The sequence below is a fragment of the Heteronotia binoei genome, chromosome 4 (genome assembly GCF_032191835.1).
Source record: "Heteronotia binoei isolate CCM8104 ecotype False Entrance Well chromosome 4, APGP_CSIRO_Hbin_v1, whole genome shotgun sequence".
In the NCBI taxonomy this organism is placed as follows: domain Eukaryota; kingdom Metazoa; phylum Chordata; class Lepidosauria; order Squamata; family Gekkonidae; genus Heteronotia; species Heteronotia binoei.
Genome location: NC_083226.1, coordinates 53,602,625 through 53,627,730, shown reverse-complemented (window position 1 = coordinate 53,627,730; position 25,106 = coordinate 53,602,625). Strand labels below are relative to the sequence as shown.

Sequence of the window (25,106 nt, the reverse complement as noted above, 5' to 3'; positions counted from 1 at the left end):
TTGAGACACCTGCTATCTACACACAATATTCCTGCTGAATCAGAAATATTCAAATGGGTATTAAAGAAAGCAGCATGATACAAATTGTTTTGCTTGGCACCCTCTATCTTATTTTATATTTGTACTGAAAAATGTTTTATAATTTTTGTTTAAAGAGTTTAAACTTTTAAAAGACTAACACAAAGTTCTTTAAAAACAACTGAGAAATACCTCCCCATAAAGCACAAAGACAACTATTAACAGCAAGACCTTGAGGTTTACATACCACAACCTCATAATTTGGCCCCACAATCCTCTGCCACTTGTTCAGCAATGCCTCTTCTCCTTCTTCTGTGGATGACAGTTGAAAGCCTGAAAAATGTAGTACAGAGGTTTATAGTATAATGTGTGTATGTCATTCATAACCATGCTGTTGATATTTAGATAATGGCTGGATTGTGCTAGATTTTTATCTGTCCCATTTTTATAAAATTTAAAAAGTCTGTACTGCACAACCTTTATCCTTGCTGAATTTTGTTATAAAATCAAAAACAGTACAGTACCACAGTGCAGCATTTTCACAAATTAATTGAGGTAGGGTTAAAGAAGACTAAAACATTCAGGATTCAATTGGTTCTTTTTAAGACCCACATAACAACTGTTAAGAAGTCACAAGACAAGCAGTTAATGATAAAATTCCTTTTAGGAGGATTCCTAAATCACCACTTTGTTTATATATTTGACACTAACCCAAACAACATTTTAGCACTTACCCTGGCTATTCAAATTCAGAGTTGCATTACCTCAAGAAGCAGCCTTTTAGTGCTTACTCTGGCTATTCTATTCACAGATGCATTACCTCAAGGATCTCCTTTCATCTCCTCTCTTCCAAAGAATGCTAATTGCACTACTCTTTACTTCCTGATTAAGCAGGTCTCTCTCTGGCTATCCTCTGCTGCTCCTTCTTGTTTCTGTGAATGTAGAAATTACATGCACCTTCTGTCTTCCCTACGGAAGTCTAAATGCTTTTATTGTACATTTTTATAGTGAGCTAATTGAATACATTTATTTGCTACACTCACTTTCAACTGGAAATGTGACCCAACAGCTAAAAAATACAATACCATTTTTTAACCTACTTGTGGTTTTTGCAAAGCCAAGGATGGCAATAAAAAACTTAAAACAGAACAGCTGCTCAGGGGTTATAATGCCATAGTAAAATGCTGTCAGGCACTGCTAGTGTGATCAATTTTACAGGAGTAAAATCTCCACAGCACCATCAGTCTCCATGAATTGTTGTGTGAGAGACAATTATGCAGTTTTCCCAATGTCTTTAATAATATTAATAGGCTTTAAGCATGTTTTTTGCAGAGTGACACAGGCAAATCAAAGTAGCAATGTTCACAACTAGCATGACTTAATATCCAAATACAGCCACCTGCAATGACACACTGAGCATTCTCAATATGTATGACTGATTTATGCTCAAAGCTATGACCTCTGTTTCAGAGGACAGCATTAAAATGTGGTCCCTAGAGGGCAGTGGAAGAATGCAAGTTTGTGAGTATAAGTCCATGTCTGATAGATTTAGCTCATCCAAAACACAAGAAAGAAACACATTGTCCAAGTGTACAACAAGAAGAATGTTCTTTAGAAAAGACAGCTTGGGAAAGGAAGAATGTTGTGAGAAACATAATGAGGTGCCCAGTCATAATGGTAAACCTGAGTGACTGGTGGTTTGCCTCAAGGATGAAAAACAGAAGGAAGCATGAGTGAAAAATAAGTTTAAAGGAAGAAGAATGACAATACCAAAGAAGTGGAGAAAGAGCAGGAAGTGTGAACATCTTCATTATGTCTGTGCATGTGTGACAACCTGCGCAACTATAAGAATTTTATATTTTAAAGCAGACCTATGCAAGCTGTGTCCCATGAAACCACACATGACATTACCCTGATTTTGTATAATCAGGCAGACTATCAGTAGGTATATTTCATGACTAATGGGCTACCATGCATGGATGGCAGGCTAGTTTGATGTGTCACAAACTGGGCATGCATGCTTCAGACCAAAGACATGAACTGCCTTAGCCATCCAATGATATGTGATTACTAGAGCAGCTGAGATCCATGGGCATTTTGCCAATGGCTTCAACACAAGAAACCTAAGTTATTTCAGTCAACATATTTAAAAACTCATAGTTATTGGACAGTAATTGAAAATGGCACAAGCAGACTGAAACTTATGGAATGGGACTTTCCTGCTGCCACTTTTTTTTTGTCTTCAAGTCACAGCTGGCTTAGTTATTCATTTTTATATGTGGAATTTCTATCCCACATATTCCACCAAAGCAGGCTCAGGGTGGGTTACAAACAGAATAAAATACAATATATCATTAAAACGTAAGAATATAAAAGATAAAATGTATCAGTATAAAATAATATACATAACAATGTATAAATAAGATGGTGATAGCTCCCTGAGTCTGCTCATCAATATTCTAGGTCTAATTCAGTGCAATTTGTATCATTCATGAGCAGTTAAAGTAACAGCTCTGGGCTAACTGCAGCAGGAGGGGCTGTTCTATCAAGTGTCCATGGCCTTAACTAAAAGCCTGGTGGAAGAGCTCCATCTTATAGGCCCTGCGGAACTGTAGTAAGTTCTGAAGGACCCCAATCTCTATGGGGAACTCGTTCCACCAGGTCAAGGCCAAAGTTGAGAAGGCCCTGGCCCTCGTAGAGGCCAAATGGTCCTCCTTTGTGCCAGGGACTACCAGCCAACCTAGATCAACCAATCTTAAGACCCTTTGTGGGACATATGGAGAGAGGTGGTCCCGGAGGTATGTTGGTCTCTGGCCATTCAGGGCCTTAAAGTTTAAAACCAGAACCCTGTACCCAATTCGGAACTCTATTGGCAACCAGTGCAGTTTACAGAGAACCCCCTGAATATGTGCCTGTAAAGGCATCGCAGACATTAAGTGTGCTGCTGCATTCTGCACCAGCTGCATCTTCTGAGTCAGGTGCAAGGGTAGGCCCATGTAGGGTGAATTGGGAGTCTAATGTGGAAGTGACCATTGCATGGATCACCATAGCCAAGTTGCAGGAAGAAAGGTAGGGAACCAGTAGCCGGGCCTGCTGAAGATAAAAAAGGCCAATTTGGCAGCCATTGTGATCTGGGCCTCCATAGACAAGGCAGCATCCAGCATCACGCCTAGGCTCCAGACCTTGGACACAGGAACCAAAAATATCCCATCCAAGGCTGAGAACTGGATTTCCCCTCCAAAGCCCCCATGACTAAGGTACAGGACCTCTTCTTCAAATCTGTCTTGATTTAGCTTCAGCTGACTCAGCCTCAACCAACCAGCCATGGCCCACAATGCCCAGTCCAAGATGTCTGAGCTGAGTCTGGGCAGCCATCCACTAACAGATACAGCTGGGTGTCATCCACATTACTGCAGTCCCATAGGATTGTCAAGGCAAGAGACTACTAGAGGTGGTTTGCCATTGCCTGCCTCCACATAGCAACCATGGAATTTGTTGTGGTCACCCATCTGAGATGACCCTGCACAGCTTCCAAGATCTGACAAAATCGGGCTAACCTCAGCTATCCAGGTCAGCTACTGCCTGAAATTCTGCTTCTGGGGGATTTAGAGAGAAGGTGTGCAGCAGAAAGGGGGAACTGGAGAAATCACTCCCCCATGCATTAAACACAGCTCTACTAGTGCACCTAAGACTTCACCAGCAGAACAGAACTTTTAGTTCCAATCATTTGTAAACAGGTCATTAAATCCCAATGAAGAATAACTCTATAGTTCACCTTTAAATATCTTGTCATGAACATAAATTCAGTAGACCTTCTAATAATGGACAGTTTTCAAGACCAGTAGGAACTTTGGTTTCATGCACTCATGACTGAACTTTTAAAAGCAAACCAGTCACGCCACTGAACATCACTTTCTGGGTAAGGTAATTGAGAGAGCGGTAGCTGAGCAGCTCCAGGGCCTCTTAGAGGACACATCAGCGCTAGACCTGTTTCAGTCAGGTTTCCTTCCTGGCCATGGGACTGAGATTGTCCTGGTTGCTCTAACAGACAACCTGCAAATGCAGCTGGATCGGGGTGGGTCAGCACTGCTGTTATTATTAGATCTCACAGCAGCATTCAACACAGTCGACTACAATCTGTTCACTCACTGTCTTGCCGACATGGGAATACATGGGTTGGCCTTACAATGGCTCTCCTCTTTTCTCCACAGATGGGGACAAAGGGTGGTGCAAGGAGAGGATGTGTCCATAAGACACCCCTGGTTTGTGGGGTTCCTCAAGGGGCACTCCTCTCCCCAATGTGGTTCAATATCTACATGCACCCCCTTGCCCAGCTGGTATGGAGTTTTTGGCTAGGGTGTCATCAATATGCGGATGGCACTCAGCTACATTTGTTATTGGGTGACTGGTCGGCCTCAATCCCGTTATGCTTTGCTGAGAGTTTGGAGGCTGTAGTGGGCTGACTGAAGCAAAGCAGGTTGAAACTGAACCCCTCAAAGATGGAGGTTCTGTGGCTGGGGGGACCGAGGCTGGAGCTGTAGCGTAGATTGCCTGCTCTTGACAGGGCGCTCTTGACACCAGTACCAACAGTCAAGAGCTTGGGAGTGACCTTGGATGCCTCTCTTTCAATGGAGGCCTAGGTCCCACATATTGCTAAAACAGCATTTTTCCACCTACGCCAAGCCAGGCAATTGGCTCCTCTCCTGTCTCCAGACCTAGCCACGGTAATCCATGTGACAGTCACCTCCAGGCTAGACTACTGTAACTTGGTCTATGCTGGCCTACCCTTGACTTTAACCTAGAAACGCCAATAGGTCTAGAATGTGGTGGCACGAGTCCTGACGGGAACACCATGGACAGCACACATTCTACCTGTGCTGCATCAGCTACTGAGTACCGAATTAGATTCAAGGTTCTGGTTATGACCTTTAAGGCCTTGAGTGGTCTGGGACCGATGTATCTACTGGACCGCCTCCTCCACTATGTTCCTGGAAGAGCTAAAGAGGTCCAGCTGCCCTCAACAAGGACCAGGACTTTTCCAGTCCTGGCCTCAACCTGGTGGAACTCCCTGCCGGAAGTCATTAGGGCCCTGCAGGATCTTTCACAATTCTGCAGGACCTGCAAAGCAGAGATGTTCCGCCAGACTTTTGTTTGAAGACAGCGATGGCTGCCAGGCTGGCACCTCCTTCCCCCTCCTTCTATTTAAGGGAGGAACTGCTCTCAATGCCTGAAAAGCAGAATTATAGCACACTATAAAGTATGTTCATTGGGTTGCAACTGTTTTAAATTACTGGTTTTATTGATTTTATGTGTACCTTTTGTTGTACATCGCCTAGAGCCCGGCACTGGCCAGGAGGTGATTCATAAATTTAATAAATAGTAATAATAAAAGAGGAAAGCTGTTACTGGATGAAAATAAAGGTGTTAAAACAGTATGTAAGCATGCACTCACCATATATGTAAGGGGTTGAAAATTGATGCAATAAAGAAAACATGTTTTAGAGACTCTTTCCATTAGCAGTAAGAGATGGTTTAGTCATAAATGTGTGAAAAAGAACATGTTAGAAGATCAGGATTTCAGCATAAGAAAGTGTTTGAAACCAGTTGAAGTGATAAAGATAACGGCTAAAACAGCCAAAGAAAAACGGCTATCTTACAATCAGCTACTAAAATTACAAAGTGGAAAAATAGAACTGAAAACTGCAGAAGAACTGAGTTACAAATATGACTGGTTTCAAATGCAACAAATAAAAAGTTTGGTGGAGAATGATATCCAAACTGAAGGAATAAGGAAGGAGCAAACAGAAATGGAAAGAGTTCTGCTTGGAGATAATGAGAAATTAATTTCAAAAGTATACAAATTACTCTTACAATGGTCTACAGAAGATCAAGTAGTGAAATCTCAAATGATAAAATGAGCAATTAATGTAAATAAAGAAATAAAGATGGAATCTTGGGAATATTTGTGGAAGAATTCTATGAAACTCACAACATGTCATAGTATTAAAGAAAACTGTTTTAAGATGATGTATAGATGGTATATGACTCCAAAAAAATTAGCAAAGATGAACAACAAGATGCCAGACAGGTGTTGGAAATGTAAAAAGCATGAAGGTTCTTTCTACCATATGTGGTGGAAGGGCTAAAATGTTTTGGCAAATGAAAGGGCTTGTGAAAGGGCTAAAATATTTTGGCAAATGATTCAGCAAGAGATTTCTAAGATTTTGGGATATGAATTCAATAAAGTGGCAGAGACTTTTCTGCTGGGATTACAAATGGAAAAATTTCCAAAAGAAGACAGAATTTTAATATAGTACTTGCTCTCAGCTGCTAGGACATTGTATGCGCAGCTGTGGAAGCAAGAAAAAATACCAGAGAAATGGGATTGGATTACAAAAGTTATGTCATGGAGTGAAATGGACAAATTAACAAGAAAATTAAGAGACTATTATTTGGAACTTTTTAAGTTGGAGTGGAAGAAATTCAGAAGATACATAGAAAAAGAGTGGAAAATAAAAGGACATTGGACAATCTTTGATAATGATTAAGGTTTTTAAAATAAGAATATAACTTTTGGGTTTTTCTTAACAGTTAAGGGTACCTTTAATATTTGTTTCCTTTAAGTAAATAACACTGGCGGGGGTCAAGTAACGGGGGGAGGGGTGGGGGGAAAGTAAGATATGGGGTAGAAAGTTTTTTCTTTTGCTTTTAAGTTTTTATAAGTTGTAGATATAGTTTTGCTACCTTATGTTACTAATAAAAATTGTTTATTTGAAAAAAAAAGAAAGTGTTTGAAACAGTTTAGCTTCAAACACAAATCAGACAAAGAATATAAGCACAATTAAAGAGAGCCACTGCTAAGCTTCTGTGCAAGGCATGCTCATTACAAGGGCCTGGGATCCTAAGTATAAAGTTAGAAAGTTCCCAGAAAGTGAAACAGCAATGCCTGTCACAGACAATGACTGTGTCTAAACTATCAATTGTGGGCTGAGGGCCACTTTTTAGTATCCCAGGAACCACTCATATATCTAAGGAACCCTTTAAAAACACCCTGAGCCTGCTTTGGTGGGGAGGGTAGGATATAAATAGAAATAAATAAATAAATATTTGAATATATCATTTATTCCAGGCAAAGAATTACATGTGGTGAATTCTAGGAATGACTTCCCTTCCCCCTTCCAATACAGATTCACACATTACACCTCATCACAAATTTTCCAAGATTTTTAAGACAGAGGACCAACTCTTGAGAGTGCTACTGTGCCCCTTTTATGCATCTCTAAAAGGAGAAAAAATGCTACTAGAAGTCATTAATATGGACCTGATTGCTGTGGACTAACGTCTTCTCCAATATGAACCACACTGGAACTGCATGTCAACAATGGAGCTTCCTGCTCTCTTTCATAGCTTTCTGCAAAAGAAGAAGAATCTCAGCAGCTCCGTACATACTAATGTTTATTGGGACATCTGTGATAAGAAATGTAATACACTGTCTGCTTTCACTGTGATGGGATCTTCTTGGCTGTTCCCTAAAATATCAGACCAAGGATGCGCTTGTCAAAAAATGTACAAAAGCAGCTATCAAATAATGTAAGGGGGTTTTTTAATTAAAAAAAAAATTGATATATACAAGCCCATTATGGATTAGGCTTGCCAGTCCCCAGATCCCAGCAGGGGATCCCACAGTTTTGCAGCCTCCTCCCTGCCGCCAGCTAGCCGGCAAGCAGGATGAGGCCCCACCCCAACAGCCACTTCGGAAGGCTTAGAAAAGGCTTGGAACTTGGAAGTGTGTATGACATTAAATCTCACTAGAAGAGAGGCTGGATGGGGATGGGGTGAGCGAGCAGAGCCATACAGCTGTTCCCAGAGTCTGTGAAGCTGTGAGAAAGAAAGGGAAGCCATCCCAGTCCCTCTGTTTGTTTTACATTCCTTTCAGAAGTCATCTGCATAGTAAAGGATAAATCAGAACCTTTCATTTTTCTGTGTTAGTTTGCAAAAGTTTGTGGAAATACAGCAGATGGTTACATTCAGCAACTCATGAGCAAATTGTGTCAGTGAGATCACAAAAGTGTGTGCTTGCCAACAGCGTTTATTTTGGCTGCTTTGTGAATGTTTGTGTGTGCTCACTTTCATTTAGTAGAAGTGTAGCCAGTTGCTGGGGGATGAGGAAATGAAGACTGTATTCAGGGGAACTGCACTGCTGTATTTTTATTTATTTATTTTAGAGACTGGGAGAGTCTCCTGGCTCCATCCTTAAAGTCCCCAGGTATTTTCTGAGTTGGACCTGGCAATCCAATAGATCAGGGGTGGCCAACGGTAGCTCTCCAGATGTTTTCTGCCTACAACTCCCATCAGCCCCAGCCAGCATGGCCAATGGCTGGGGCTGATGGGAGTTGTAGGCAAAAAACATCTGGAGAGCTACCGTTGGTCACTCCTGCGATAGATAATGAAGAACTGTCTCCTTTAACTGCAATACAATAGGGAATTTTTTCAATCACTCAGAGAAAGGAAGGAAGGAAGGAATTCAGTCTAACTCCCTACATTCCAGATTAACAAGGAATAAGCAGCCATTATTTTGACATTTATAATCACCAACATAAATAAGCAACTGCTCCATATTTAAACATTTACTCTTAAAATGAAAACAATCTATTCTTCCATCCTACTTCCCAGCACTGTGATTAAAGTATATCAGAAGATAGAATTTCCATCCTATGCAGCAGCTCCTGAGGGAATGATCTCATGGTCACTCAAAGAAACAGGAAATAATATAATCTAGGATTTGGCCCTTGTTCTGTATATGAATGATTTAATGGTGGCCAGAATGGAAAAAAATATTGGTTTTGAACGGTCAGTTTTAAAGCACATGGGTATGCTCTCCAAACTAGAAGATAAAAAACACTGTGCAGAAACATCACTAAACTTATCTGAGGTAGATTCTTGCAAGAATCTGGATTGATCTAATTGTAATAGAATCTGGTATATGCTTGAATAATGTAATGATTTTAGGTGAACGATAGGTTTTATTAGAAACTCCTGTTTTTATATTTTATTTACTTTTAGATTTAATTATTTTTATTGTAATTTTTTAATTGTAATTTTTTAATTCTATGAATATTGTGAGTAATGCTGTATATCCATATACGTTTCGATAACTGATATATCCTGGTTGAGCTTAAGACCTTTGGTCATGGAAGCCAATAAAGGAAAGGAAAGGCATTCATTCATAATGTGTTGGTTTTTTTAAGTCACATTATGAATAAGTGCAAGAATATACCTCAGTTAATTTCAGTGATGTTTCCGCACAGTGTTTTTAAAAATCACATTATTTTCATCATTTTTTCATAAGAAACATGTCTTCTGATTGTGCCCCAACTTGGTAAAATTTGCCACTTTGCAGTCAGAAGGAGATGACGTATTCTAGGTAAATATCATGGAGTTATAGTCTGAAGAAACTGTCAGCATAAAAACATTACATGAAAACGTTTCCTTGTGGTAACTGGTCCATTCAAAATCCATGCAAAACTCCAGTCAGAGATTAAAGCCTATATCCTTACAGCACATTATATATTCCAGTCTCAATGTCACTACCACATGAGCTCAGTTTTTTTGAGTGAACAGTGCAGTTGTTGTTAGTATGAAAGTGCTTAAACATGAACAAGTGAAGCCGCCTTATAATGTTAGCCTGCTGGTCCATCTTGCCTACTGAGCAGCATAAGCTCACCAAGATCTTTCAAAACCATTACTTGAGAGCAGGGCTTTTTTTGTAGCAGGAACTCCTTTACATATTAAGCCACACCCCTCTTATGTAGCCAATCCTCCTGGAGCTTACAGGGCTCTTCTTATAGGACCTTCTGTAAGCTCTTGAAGGATTGGCTACCACAGGGGTGTGTGGCCTAATATGCAAAGGAGTTCCTGATAAAAAAAAAAAAGCCCTGCTTGAGAGTCATTTTAAAACTGAAATTCTGCTAACAGAGTCTGAGATCTGTTTAGAAAAAAATGTGTTTTGCTACCGCTATGAAGCTGCAGTCTTCCCTAAAAGACTGTGTTTGCACTGTGAATGAAAGAAGGATAGCCAGCTTTCTGATCCTCCACTTAGAATTCTTTGCCTGCTCTACAAAACTATGAGCTCCCTCTTGACACTTTCTTTGGCTCGAAGAATCAGGGAAACACAGAAAAGAAGTTATAGAAACACTGGATCAGGGGCACTGAACAATAAAACCACATATTAATTTCAAAGCTTAAATTAAAAAATGAAGGGTCTGAAAGGGTCCGATTCCCTTCCCCCCCACGCTTGGCTGCTCAGTTTTACATGCTGGAGAAGAGAAAATAAAATCCAGTTCATTCGAAGCAAAGCCAATCTTAATTACCTTTCCCTGTGCCAATATCCATAGTTTGGAAAATTAAATCCTTTTCAGCAGCAGCACTGGCGTCCTCATGGGGCCGAATGTGATTTTCCTGCTTAAGGCCTCTTCTAATCAATGTAAGTCGGACTGTTTGGCCAGTGTGCCGCAGAACTTCCACAGCTTGCTGGTTAGTAAAACCCTGAAGATTTGTTCCATCCACCTGAAGGATTAAACATATGATAATTTCCCACAGCCCACTAAAAGAAGGGGAAAATAACATACAACTGTGTCATTCAAAATGAGCCAAACCCCATTTGAGCCATCTGCAAAATATCAGTTCTTGTTCAGTTCCCCAGCTACCTGTTGTTGTTATTTTAATCCTTTGCTCTACTCTCACAATGCACACGTGCACGCACGCACACACACACACACACACACACACACCCCTTCCCCTGGAAACAACATTCTGATTTATTCTGCTTTCAGTATTTATATCTGAAGCCACTCTAAAAGCACAAGGCTGAGTTTACATAAATATTTCCCATCATAACCTTATCAGACCACAGCTCATTTCCTGTTTTTGGATGAATAATAAGGCGCTATAGCTAACCATGCACTAGTAGTAGTCCAACAAGTTTATGCTATCAGGGATGACCATAAAAGTAAAAGAAAGATCTAAAGAAAAAAACTGTAGTGGATGAAAAGAGTAATTACATCTCTGTCTAGAAGAGTACAAGAGTCTAGAAGAGCAGAAGGCACAAGACAGTTCACATCTGCATCAAGAAATGATTCCAAGAGCAGATTAGCAGAAGGCACAAGACAGTTGTGCTTGCAACAGACAACAGTATGCAGAAATGTAAGTATGACACACAAACAGGGCTTTTTTTCTGGAAAAAGAGGTTCTATGACACTCAAGAGGGAAATGAAGGAGGAAACACATGTACCCCTGTGAACTTTTAAACAATTTTTTGATCATTTTGTTTCAATGAAAGGGTTCCAGAACTCTGTTCCAATGCGTTCCCCCAGAAAAAAACCCTGCACACAAGTAACAGTGTGATTCTAAATGGAGTTATACCTTCTTCAGTCCACTGATGACAAGGACTTGGACAACGACAGTTTAGGATTGTACTGTTAAATACCACAGCTGCACTTAACCTTCTGTTGGACACACAAATTCATAGACTACTTCATAGTCTCAATCCTGTTTTCCAGATAGTAAATGTATATAATAGGGTACACTGACCATTAAAATAGCTAATGTCTAATAATTCTTTTAAATCTCTCAAAAGATTTCTAAAAGTGAATCATGCATTTACATGAGTAAGCAATACAGAGACATCACCAATAAAATAACTCATCCATGTTTACATACCTCTATAATTTGATCTCCAACACGGATTCTGCCATCATGTTCAACTGCGCTGCCTTTTGTGATACTCTTTACAAAAATGCCGGAAGGTTCTATGAATTAGAATTAAAGCCTGAGTAAGGAATTCTACATATGAGCCTCTACTACATCAGCATCACCCTCCAAATGCCCTGTGTGTGTTAACCACCATAGAATAGTCTTAGGTTACGACAACTGGGTGATGGATTCTCATCAGAGCATTTAACCTGAAGTACTATGTCAGTCAATGCAAGTTCACTGAAGCTGCTTTCATCTAAAATCTGGGAACAAATTTACACTTTTACACCTGTGCATGTAGAAACAGGAAACTCCAAACACATATTTCTTGATTTATGCATATGTATTATGACATAAGAATAGCCCTGCTGTATCAGACCAATGGCCCAGCATCCTACCTCACACAGTGACCAACCAGTTCTTCTGGAGGGCCAACAACAGGGCATAGAGACTGAGACCTTCCCCTGACATTGCCTCTGGAATCCAAAGGTTTAGTGACTCTCAATATGGAAATTCCCCTCCATATTGAGAGTTCTCTGGATCAGACCAATAGTCTGGGATTCAAAGGTTTAGTGACTCTCAATATGGAAGTTCCCCTCAGTCAACATGGCTAGTAGCCACTGACATATGTCCATGAGTCTATCTATCAGAACATTAAGAACAGCCCTCTGGATCAGACCAATAGTCTTTCTAGTCCAGCATCCTACCTCACACAATGTTAGTTGCACTCATACTTTACAGTTCTAGTGCCTGGACAACTTCTACACACTACAAATACTACGACTGAGGTTGCCCCAAGTCCTCTAGTTACTAGGACTAGGACTTAATGTGAACATTCAAAAGAAGCAGGGAGTTTTGCAGAACTCTTGTTTTTAACAAAGTGAATGATTAATGGACAAAGCTATTCCAATCTGCACAACCATCAGTTAAAAATTCTAAACTTAGAAACCCATTTTTTTCACAAACACAACTTCACATATATTCTCCTATACTTTTAAAGATTTACAATTAAAACCTAAATAGACTTACAGCACAGATCCACTGATTTCAATGGACTTAGAAGAGTGTCACTCTGTTTGGAATTGTACTGTTAGATCATCACTGGAAAAAAACTCATAGTGTTATCTTACACAAAATCTTACTTCAAAGCACATTAACTTCAATAAATAGTTAATGTCGAAAACTGGGATGGGTATAAGGAAAGGAAAATCAGTTTTGTATTTGCATACTACTATTAATATTACCTGATATTTTGTCTCCAATGTAGCCAGCAATAGTTATCCCTAAACCTTGGATGTTTTTTGTAAGCTCTACATCAAATGTGGTTCCATCTGTGTCATTTCCAACTTGTGTCTCTTCTTGTCTCTTAGGGAAAAAAGAACAAAATATATAAACTTTGAAAGGTCATTATGTTTTCTAAAGCCAGTGCTTATGTGAACCAACAACAGTAGTTACACATCTCATCCAAGCAGCCAAACTACATAGATAACATTCCTCACCGGAATGCTACATGGACATTGGTTAGACAGATGGCAGCCCTCCTACAAAACTAGTAAAGCCCTGACAAAATGAGCATGACACATCTTCAAAGTCGTTTCTAACACAGCTATTTTCTAAATTGCATTGCAGTTTGGGTATTCTTTAATCTCTCAGTTACACAGAGATCGCTGTCATAAAAATCACACACATACACACACAAAACACTCCCAACAAAACTGACTTTAATACTTTGAAGAAAGTAATAATAACATTTTGAACATTCAGTAACATTCAATAGAAACAAAGTGTCACACAACTGGACCCATTATTTATTTTAATAAAAAAAATAGGTTCCACTCAGCAGGATCATGCCTGATCAAGATGCAAGAATGATCTTTTTCTAATAAAAGACTGTCACAAATTTTGCCTGAAAACAGGAAGGACAAAAAATGAAACTAAAAAAAAAATAAAGCCAGAGAAATAAATTATGCCACTGGCAAAAACATTTGACACTGATCCTTTCTTTACCTCCTTTCCTTACTACAGTTCAACTGCAGAGCACCTCATCACACACACACACAAATCGTTAACTGAAGCATCCTACCAAATAGGTGTCATGTAAACTACACAGGACACTGAGACTCTTGCTAGAATTGATGTGGGTGGGTGTGTTTTTAATCAAACAAATGCAGAAAAGTCTGCATTAGTCCATTTAATATCTGCATTAGTCCATTTAATTATATTTCTTTGTTTAAATATACAGACAGGCTACCTCAAATCCCCTTTCATTTCCTATATTATTAGCCATATCCACCCTTGGTGTCTTTTTCAGAATGTCAAGAAAGTTGTCATTTGTGACTCAGGAGCAAGCAGAAGGCAGAGGGCTTTGGTAAATAAGGGGCACTTTTCAGGGAGCAAAGGAAGATAGCCAGCACAGTAAAACAGAAATGAAGGGTACTGTGTGCAATGAAGATAGCAGCTGGCTAGTTGGCACATGGCTAGCAGCAGCTGAAGTTGGGGCAGCTGATCTAGGTGAAGAGCTGCAGCTGTGTGCCGGCTGGCACTGAAAGCAGCCGCCTGATGGATGCTGGGGATGCTGAGGTGAATGTGGGAAGCAGGAGAAGAAAGGCATATTGGAGAAATGGTTTTAATAATCCAGCTGGACTGAAAGGGCTTCCACAGCATAAGTGGGAGGTGTTGCAAGACACTGATTGCTCAGCTGTTGCTAAAGCACCATTCAAGTGGCCCATTGAGGTTAGTGGGTTAGAAATTATTTGCATATTTCTATGTCTGGCTCCCAAAGTCACTGGTGCACAGACCTACTATGGACTAATGGGGAGATATTCAATTTGTATGACGGTAAATTACTGTCCTTTTACATGTTTAGAATTGTGCAAAACACAGCAGCCCAAGCAACAATGAACCATCAATCAATTCTCAGTTTCCAATGCCATTTCCTAAATGTATCTTGCCTGTTCTTACCTGGTTATCTGGTATGAAAGTTTGTACTGGTGTGCCTGGAGGGACTGCTGGTGGTACTGGCTCCTCTACTGGACCTCTGGCTATAACCAACTTCACTCTGTTCCCACATTGTCTCAGGACTTGTGCCACCTGCTCACTGCTCATTCCAGCCAGATCTGTATCCCCAATTTTCAAGATGTGGTCTCCACTGTGCAGCCTACCATGCTAGATGGGGAAGAAGTGATGATAAAGTCAGTCAGATGTTCAGACTAGAATGCATTACTAATACACAGTATTTTAATTGCAACATGTTGTGCAGGTTTTTGTGGATAATTCTGCCCCAACACTCTTTCTGCTACTGCCGTTAGTCCTACTGAGTGTGGAATTCCTGGTCATACATACACACATGTAGGGGTTCTCCATATTGCAAAGAGGGTGGGTGTTCATCAATTCACAAGCACAGAATGACAAACCAAGTCACTTTCCACTGTTAGGATACCTAAAAACCTAGTCACCTATGCAGATTATATGTAAAAAGAAGCAGAACTAAGGTTCATACAGTGACTACCTACATTCCATAGTGAGGAAGAAAGAGCCTCAGCCCAAGGCAAATCATCTCCCGGGGCAAGCAATGGAGCAATATATGGCTTATATCTCCCAAACAGCAGGGATTTCCATATGCAGGGCAGGGTTTCTCAGCCTCACCCCTTCAATAACAGTCCAAAATCCCCACCCTGCTGCTTATTTGGGAACTGAAACCCCCAGTTTGGGAGAAATCAGATATCTATAGTGGGAGGGTATGCAAAAACCCACTCTAGCCTAAAAGAGCTTTGTGAACACAAACATCTGAAAACACTGGGTGGAATCCTGCAATCCACTGGTACAAGGATTGCAGGATCTTCTTTACTTTTCCCTCCCCTCTCAAGGGGTCAGGCAGGTACTGTAGGGATGGGGAAGGGGCCCAATAATTCCTTTGTTTCGTTCAATTAGCAGAGTTCCACTTGTGAAAGAAGCAGAACAGGCAATTTCATTTCCTTCCCTCTCCCCAGTACAATCACCCATTCAGCACAACTTTAATACACACAAATCTCTCAACCCTGGGAAAAACCTTTCCCAGCCATGGAAAGGCCTCCTGGGAAGGGGAGGACAGGATAGATCCTAGATCATCAGTGCTTTCTGCTGGCACTTCACAGGATCCAAGTCACTCTTTTCACTTTCATATTCTTTCCATACTACCAAGCAATCTGCATCAGCAAAAGAAACACTCTGTGTGGATGGGTGGGATATCTAGCCACCTCCAATGGTATTGATGTGACATTTATAAGTGTCACCAATTGCATGTGTCACCAATTTGTGTCATCAATTGCACTTTAGCCCCCCCTGACACTGCTGGCACTGTTGATATTGAAGTACCATCTACCATCTTATGCAGCCCAGTTTATGAAGGTGGAAACCAAAGCTTACAGCTGAAAAGCCTGTGTTTTTAAAAAAAGTATACTGTTTTACTGATGTCAAATTGTTATGTATACTGATTCTATATGTTTTTGTTTTTATGTTGTGATCCACCCTAAGCCTGATTGCGGGAAGAATAGAATATAAATAAATAATAAATAAATGTGTGCAACATCATTGAACTGAGTCTGACTGGGGCTTTTACAAGCTAAGTGTTATTCTCAAGAAACTAAGTCAATTGTGTTTTGAGTGGATAGGCATCATCCATCATGAAGATGTTATTGTTCCATATAACATGATGTTTCCATAATTCTATACCACTGTTCAGTGATGTGGAACAGAAAATTGTCTATAGTAGAAAACCTTCCCATTATGTAACATTTTCTCTGCTATAGTTTTTCTGAAGAAAAAATACCACATCTAATTCACATGAAATTCACAACATACTAGATGATACAATATCAGTCCAGTTGGAATAGCAAAAGATAAACATTCTTATAGTAAATCACAGGAACAAATGCAATTATTTTCAGTGGTTTATTTTTTTTCTTTCAAATTTAAATAATTTAAGGGAAGAGCTTCCATGTCTTGAAATATGCATTAAGTATTCCGATAAACTACATTTCTAAATAAAACATATTTATTTGAAAATTCTATTTAAATCCTACACATTCTTCAGTGATATTTTCCCTCTGGTCAAATATTTCACTTCAACTATCTTAGCTATAATGTAGTTATTTACTAAGTATAAGTCAAATTAGCATGCTAAGTCAGATCCCAGTTGATTTAGGGCACTATGATGTTTTTACAATGCATCTGGTTAGTTATCAGATTCAAAACATTTGGAAAACCCCACTTGATTTATTACTTTATATTCTGTTTTGTTTCCTGCAACTCAAGGCAGAACACATAGGCAGCTTCCACTGAGGCAATGACATCTACTAAGTTTCAGCTAGATTACAGTATTAGGTCCCATGAAACCATTCGCATCTATATCAGTGACGCAGTAAACAAGAACTGCTAGAATGTACCTGATCAGCTATTCCTCCTGGAAGGATGGTTTTGACTATCACTCCAGTTGATTTTCCACCAACTATCCCAAATCCCAGACCTGATCCATCATTCACCAACTCAATGGTCTCTACATGCTGCCAGTGAACCTGCAAAGACAGAAATCATTGTGTACTGAATGAGTACATTTCAAACAATGAATACACCACCCATCTTGATCCCCTGACTGCTGCATCCTAAATAAGGTGAATCTCAACTGTGTATGGGACGCTACTATACACACATGGGATGGCCAGCAGCCTGTTTAACACTGAAAACTTCTTCCATATCACAAAGGCTCTCCTTATCTATGTGGCAAAGCTAAGCATGTGGCATGTCTCCACCCTAGCACTTTGTCTTCTGGAGGACAGGGATGACACTATGAGGAGCCCATTAAAAACATATTATGGCCCTCAAAGGCAGTCACCTCAACCAATGGCAACCATACCAGCTGCACTGTTGCCTTGAATAGTTCCCACAATCCTGGATGTGTGTTGAAAGACAAAAACAAGAGCATGGGAACTTTCCTCTGCAAATGCAACTCTACTCAACTGTCTGCTTAATATGCAGAAAGAAGATACTGTGCAAATATCTTTGAACTTAAGTGAGAAGAATTGCTACTCTGCAAAAGTACAAAAAGAGTAGTGCTTAAACTGCAATCACCTACAAGCCGAGAAAAAAGAAGATATATTCATTTTCCCAGTGAGTCTGATGTACTCACCGGATTGGAGTGGGCTGAGATTGTACTAGCAGCTGACGGAGACCGAGAAACAACAGGACTGATGAGCTGAGGCAAAGAGCCCCTAGCCACTACCAGCTGGACACTATCTTTTGCTTTCTGTAAGATGCCAATAGCCTGTTGATGTGTAATTGTTTGATCGAGGGCTTGCCCGTTTATAGCGAGAATTTGATCTGCTTCCTGCAGCCTTCCATCTCTGTTACAAGGCATGTGAAAAGAAATCAACAATAAATGTTGCCACCAAAAATTACAACCATTTTTGACAGTTTTTTTCCTAGCTTCATTTAATCCTGTTTTTTCCCCCATTTCTTCCAAATATATTTTTTTTAATCTTTCCCAGCAGTTTTGCCGTGAGCAACTATCTCAGCACCCTGGTGATCAGCTCCCTTTGAAGCTAATCCTACTGCCACTCTCTCCAGACGTTACCCCACAGCTAGCTCCTTCTCCCTGCATCCCCCATCTGAGGCTAAGCATATTACATATGGATTGCCCCCAGCTTTCTCCCCATATAGCCTAGGAACTGTACTATAAACTTTGAGCCTGCTGCTTAGCAGACCAAGTGTTATGCTCCATTCAGCATAAAAGTGTTGAATATTAATTGTTCCACACAGTTTACTAGCAAAAACACTTTCATCGAGCCATAAGGAAGAGGAAAAAAAACTTTAGTATTATTTATTACTCAAAACGTACCTATGCTACAAAGCATGTTTCATCCATTACATTTAAATAATTTCATGTAAAGTCAGATCTTTAAATCAAGCTGTGAGTCTAATCTGTGTCTTTTTTTAAGAGAGAAGAATTATGTAATGTACACTGGACACAGATAGCCAAAGGGAAATCCCATGAATTACAGAGGGAAAACTAAGTATATGCTTTACTGTCTCCCACTGAAATGCAGGACACTGAACAGTGACTAGCTCTTGTCAGATTGCCCCCATTGTTTTGTATTCTGTTGAACTTCTTTGTGTGTAGCAGTGAGCTAAAGGGTCCTCCCACCCTGCACAGTTTCTTATCACCTACGCAAATGGAATGGGGGAAGGACTATCGATTAAGGTGACAAAACACCAAACTGCAAGATGAACACAATTTGTTGACTCCAAGAGATCAACAGAATTACATTAAATCTCTTTTTTAAATATGGATCCCATCATTAGCTTCTTCGAAATCAAAATGTATCTCTGCTTGTTCTTCACAATGCAAGAATATAGATTGTGTGGAAATGGAATTTTATAGTGCAGTCCAGAAAATACTCTCTCGTATTCACTGAAATATATGTAATATATAAAAAACTAAATAATAGAATCAGATGGGTAGCTGAGGTAACAGAACAAAATTGAGTTCAGTGGAACCTTTGAGACCAACAAAGGTAAATTTCTCAGTATAAGTTGAAGAAATGTGCTCGCCCACAAAAACTACATCCAGAATTAAACTTCGTTGATTTTAAAAGTGCTACTGGATAAAACTTTGGTATAAATAACAGAAGTAAACAGATGATGAAAATGTCTGCTCCAACATATTCTAACTGGTATTGGCTCCATGGGTTTTAGAGAAAGGCCTTTTCAGTCACCAGGGAAATGACTACTACTTTAGATCCTTTCATTAGAGATGCTGGGGATTGAACCTGTATAGTATGTTCTGAACTACCAGCTCTCAATCCATCTCCATCTTTATGACTCATAACTGCATTCCACTTATGAGTTGTTCCCATCCCCAAAATATGAAGAAAGTAGGTATCAGCAATTTTACCTGTGTGCCACACTCCCATCTTGAATCTCTTGCACAAATATGCCAAGTTCACCTCTGTATTCACTCTTCAGGCCAACAACACTAAAGCCTAGTCCACCACTTGGAGGTTTCACAAGCTCTATAGTCTCCACAAGTCGTCCCTGTTAACAAACACAAGTAAGAAAGTTCCACTTTGAAATAAATTCAAATGTAGCACCAGGAAAATGTCTGAAAAATTAATGTATGTTCAACAAAACTCTTTAAAGGAATACAGGTTATATAGAGAAAGTTACCTTCTATAATTTGAATGTCACATTTCATGGTCATTTTTCTACAGAAAAACCAGAGCAAGATGATTGACTCAAAATATGACATTAGAACAAGATGGAAAAAATGTAAGTAATCAATAGCTAATAAAAACAGGCCTGATGCCGATTAATGAACATGTCCTGCATCCCCATGGTTAGATGAAAAAGGGCACCCCATGGATTCACTCAAACACCTTTTCTCTATTATGCAGGTGTTCCCCCCCCCACCTTTCCTTTTTAGAGGAAACAGTGGCTAATTTTACCTCTGCATAGGGTTTTTTTTGAGCAAGAATGCACAGGAACACAGTTCCAGCTGGCTTGGTGTCAGTGGGTGTGGCCTAGAATGCAAATGAGTTGCTGCTGGGCCTTTTCTACAAAAAAGCCCTGTGTGAAACAATGGTGCCATCAGAGGGAGTGGCCTAATATGCAAATGAGTTCCTACTGAGCTTTTTCTACAAAAAAAGCCCTGCCCTTGTGCCCTCAATTGTTGTTGACAATAAATGCAAATTTGCCACTTGTGGTTTGAACAATCTATGGTTACCATTAACAACAGTACATACATAACACTAATTACAAAGAGGAGAAGGGTAAAAGGAGAAGCATGCAAACCCATAGGATGCTGTCAATCACCTTATGATCAGTCACATTTGAGAACCAATGCACAGTGCCAAACAATTAATTAATTTGAGGTACCACATCTTACCTGTGCCATATTTCTGATCAATAGTTGAAATTCATCACCAAAGGACTTCCCATTAATCTGAGGGGTGGTGGACCGTGCAGGTACTCCTGACCCACTAGAAAGGTTGCCATTCTCCTGAGCTGACAGATAGGAATCACTGTGAACTGAAGAACCCACGATAGTACTATGATGGGGAAGCTGCAGGAGTTCACCAGATGAGGGTACCAAGGGTGAAACATTTACCTAAAAATTGTGTGAAATGTTGTATTTTAGTTGGGAAGCAAAGAAGAACAAACCATCACTAACCCTCCAAACTGGGTTAAAACAGTACAGATCAAGATCAGAGAATAACTGCATAATAAAATATGGTAGAGGGTTGTGGCATGAGTGTTTCCTGCCATCCAGATGCAGTTAAAATTCCACAGGCACCATGCAGACAGGAGCTCCTGTCTCTGTAAAGGGCTTCCCTGTTCCCTTCAATATTAGAGGCACTTCAACCACAGGACAAGCAGAAACTCAAGTGCATATGTTTCTATCAGTTTGGTCTTTATGAAATTACAAACACAAGCATCTTTGGGGTCTCTCTTGTTTACTTTTCCACTTATTTGAGGGAGGGAGGAGAGACAGGAAACAAACCAGTCAAGTTAAAGTATTTCAAGTCCAATTGATTTCAATTGGAAACTTAAGCATGTGCTTGGAAAAACTTGCCAGTAAAATTAAAGAATCTTACAGGAACTTAACTTGGACTGTCCTGTATCCAGGTCTAGTGAAATGTAACGTCAAAAAAGCTGATCATTCCACAACAGCCTGGGAGTTCTTTTGATCTCATTCTCCATCAGAGACAGTATACCAGACAAGATGGCTTAATGTTCTCTTAAAGAGATTATTTTCCATTCCCAGAAAGACAGCTCTTAAAGACAAGGCTTCACTGGATTAACAAATCACAACCTTGAGGACTATTAAGGTAATGTCTCTCCTTTCCTTTAGGAAATAACGTAACAGTCCACCTAATTCAAAGACAGAAATAGCTTTAGCAAGAAGAAACATCTCTTCCTGCACCTCCAAAATCCTAAAGGAAAAGAAGAGGAAGTCAGAATCCTGATATGACTTTAGATCAGAGGAATGAAATCTTAAATTGTATGAGTCTAGAGGATTGCAAGACTTGTAGAATTTTTTAAAAAGACTTTAGTGTGGACTATAGCAGAATACTGATGTATTATTGACTACTAACCTGTCCATAGTAATTGATAGTGGCACTCCACTCTAACGATCTTTATTTTTAAAGCTAATTAAAGAAATTGAGTTGCATGTTCAAAGGGGATTAGCTTAATGTAAAAAGACTATGTCAGACAAAGTGGTTTCTGGCTCCTGCTCACAAACTGCAGAGCAAAAAAGCAGGAATAAAACAAACAAAAAAGTGAGTTCAACAGTTTTATATATATGGGGGGAGGAGTCAGCACTGACTGCCCATAATATATCTTTTCTGGCAATGGTAAGTAACTGAAGACATGTAAAAAAGCATAATCTCATGGAGGATGTATCCCTGGACACCTATGAATTCAGTTGGTATTTCTATAGGATTTTTAGCATCTTAAATGAATGCTACTACTGTTGCTTGCTTCTGCAGCAACACTGTAAGGAAAGCTGAGCAGAGACAGTAGAATTGTACAAGGTTATCCATGAGCTACACAAGTCTAACAAAGATCTGAATTAATCAATCATTTCTTGCTGATTTCTTGCTCTGCTATTTCTGTGCTTAGTAGCTTGAATGATGCAACAGGCAGCAACAATATAATAATAATAATAATAAAATTTTATTTATATCCCGCCCTCCCCGCCGAAGTGGGCTCAGGGCGGCTAACAACATATTCATATAATTATACAAAGGTTTAAAATCACATTAGTCTTAAAACATTCCAATTTAAAACGAATACAAATACAAATAGATTTCAGGTGCTAGTTCTGTTCATAAAATAATGGTGATAGAAGTCACCTAACATCAGTCACTCAGCTGGCAAAGGCCATCCTAAAAAAGGTGGTCTTGCAGGCCCTGCGGAACTGGTCAAGGCTCTGCAGGGCTCGCACTTCTTCCGGGAGCTGGTTCCATAGGTATGGAGCTGCGATAGAGAAGGCCCGTGTGCGAGTATTTTGTAGTTTTGCCTCCTTTGGTCCAGGGATAGCCAGCTGGTTCTTCCCTGCTAACCTCAGCGCTCTCTGGGGTTCATATGGGGAAAGACGGTCCCTCAGGTAGGCAGGTCCTTGGCCATATAGGGCTTTAAAGGTAATAACCAGCACTTTGTAACAAACCTGGTAAGTAACTGGCAGCCAGTGCAGTCCGCGTAGCCCCGACTGTATGTGCTCCCACTTCGGAAGCCCCAGTAACAGCCTAGCCACAGCGTTCTGCACCAGCTGCAACCTCCGGGTTCGGCACAGAGGCAGCCCCATGTAGAGGGCATTACAGTAATCCAATCTTGAGGTGACCGTTGCATGGATCACTGTTGCTAGGTTCCGGCGCTCCAGGAAGGGAGCCAACTGCCTTGCCCGCTTCAGGTAAAAAAACGCCAACTTGGCAGTGGCTGCTATCTGGGCCTCCATTGATAATGAAGGCTCCAGCAGAACTCCCAAGCTCTTGACCCAGTGCGCCGCTTTCAGCTTCCCTCTGCTCAGAGATCCCGCATGAAGAAAGGTGAACTGTTAACTTATCAATTAAAGGTACATAGCCTTCTGCCACCCCAACAAAAGCCTAGTTCCCAACTGTTCCCCCCCCCCCCCAAAAAAAAGCATACTCCCGAACTTTGGCACCATTCACACAGACTCTCAGTGGCAACGGAGCTTGCTTACATGTGGTGCAATCCAAGTATGTGTTAAAACATAAGAAAAGAACTAATCACCACCTGGTGAGGAGTAGGGGAAATAATGAAGAGGAAAGGGTCTTTGGCATTGCCCCCACCCACAGGGCTGCAGCATTTACCCACCTAATTCAGTGACATGGAAACAACATAGAGAGCATGGCTGTGGTTTTACACAATTGATAGCAATGTAGTTCATCAATGCCAGCACTCCTTTTCTGCAAATCTGATTTAAATTTACAGTACTGTAGTCACTGACTACAATACAATGAATTTTACCATTTTAGGGCCATACACACTTGTCTGTCTTTTAAACACGAAAGGAGATCTATGATTTTAGGCCAGCCTGCTTTAGTGCTGTCTTTCTAAGGAAAATACAGTGTGAACAATTGAAGTAGTCAGTGATAGATTTCATAGTTGGGACTAGAGATGGGCATGAACTGGGAAAATAGAGGTTTGTCCCAGTTTGTGGAGTCCCATGAACCATAAACCTTCACAAACCTTCCCATTTACTGAACCACTTGATTTCATAAGGTCTGTGATGCAGTAGAATAGCTCCCCTGTGGTCTAGAGATGCCAAACTCACAGTGAGTCTCCAGCTGACTCTCCTCTACCTGTTTTCCAAGTTGGGTGATGATTGGATTTCGGCAGAGCGAGCTATAGCCTCTCAAAGCAGGCGCCCCCAGAAAAGTGCTATCTAGAGAAATCACAGCCCCAGGTTCAGAAGTCTGTTGAACAAGTTAGAGACATCAAACTTGCAGAGAACCTCCTTGGGATACCCCTCTACCTGTGCTCCAAGTTTGATGAGAACTGACTGTGGGGAGACAAATACTGCCTGCCTCCTCATTGTTGTAGATGGGGAAACATTGGGTGCAGTCAAATGAGCTCACATGTATGGATGGATGTTTGGCAAGGTAAAGGTTTGCATAGAAGGATGTCAGTCCTCAAGGTGAATGTTGTGCTATGAGGTAGGTCATGGCTCATGAGGTAGCTGTTGTACTATGAGATAGATCATGGTTCATGAGATTGCTGTTACACTATGAGATAGATCACGGGTGTCAAACTCTAATTGTGTTTATCTGTGCCCTCTATAAAGTTTATATCTCTGCTACCTGGCATTACATTTTATGACACACATGGCCCAGCCCAACAGGATCTCATTTATGTCAGATTCAGCCCTCATAACAAATGAGTTTGACACCCCCGTGATGCAGAAGGAAGTAAGAGAGAGGGAGAGGGAAGCAGATGACAACCAGTTACTTGGGGGCCTGATAAGATCCCTCCGGGGGCCTCCGGACACCCCCCAGGCCACATGTTTAACACCCCTGAGGTAGATCATGTTAGACAAGGTTTGTGTAAATGTAAAAGATTCACTGAACAGCTCTTGTTGTTGGCCAGCTAGCAATTTCAATCCACTTTTTAAAAAACTCAAAAGAAAAACACACACACCATTTTAAAAAGTCACAGGCTTTCCCCCTGCTTTTAAAGAGAGTTGTAGTAAATAGGCAGCAAGCCAGCTCTTTATGAACACAGACTCAAAAACCAAGATGCCTGCTGTTGTAGCAGGCAGCTGATAGAAGAAGCATTTCAAG

At 40.4% G+C, this 25,106-nt stretch overlaps 1 protein-coding gene across 22 annotated transcripts in view; it reads right to left on the bottom strand.

Moving 5' to 3' along the window:
* MPDZ (multiple PDZ domain crumbs cell polarity complex component) overlaps window positions 1-25,106 on the bottom strand; it is a 137,960-nt gene that overhangs the window by 91,389 nt on the left and 21,465 nt on the right. For 21 of the 22 annotated variants that reach the window (XM_060237292.1, XM_060237299.1, XM_060237294.1 and 18 more), the window contains exons 4-13: window positions 20,687-20,908; window positions 19,697-19,836; window positions 17,933-18,146; window positions 17,193-17,321; window positions 14,731-14,934; window positions 13,014-13,134; window positions 11,737-11,825; window positions 10,389-10,584; window positions 7,340-7,429; window positions 266-351 (exon numbers count right to left, since the gene is read on the bottom strand). In XM_060237292.1, the coding sequence (XP_060093275.1) occupies window positions 266-351; window positions 7,340-7,429; window positions 10,389-10,584; window positions 11,737-11,825; window positions 13,014-13,134; window positions 14,731-14,934; window positions 17,193-17,321; window positions 17,933-18,146; window positions 19,697-19,836; window positions 20,687-20,908 (1,491 nt within the window). The remainder of the gene's footprint in view (window positions 1-265; window positions 352-7,339; window positions 7,430-10,388; window positions 10,585-11,736; window positions 11,826-13,013; window positions 13,135-14,730; window positions 14,935-17,192; window positions 17,322-17,932; window positions 18,147-19,696; window positions 19,837-20,686; window positions 20,909-25,106) is intronic. The other variant, XM_060237300.1, reaches the window with a different exon arrangement.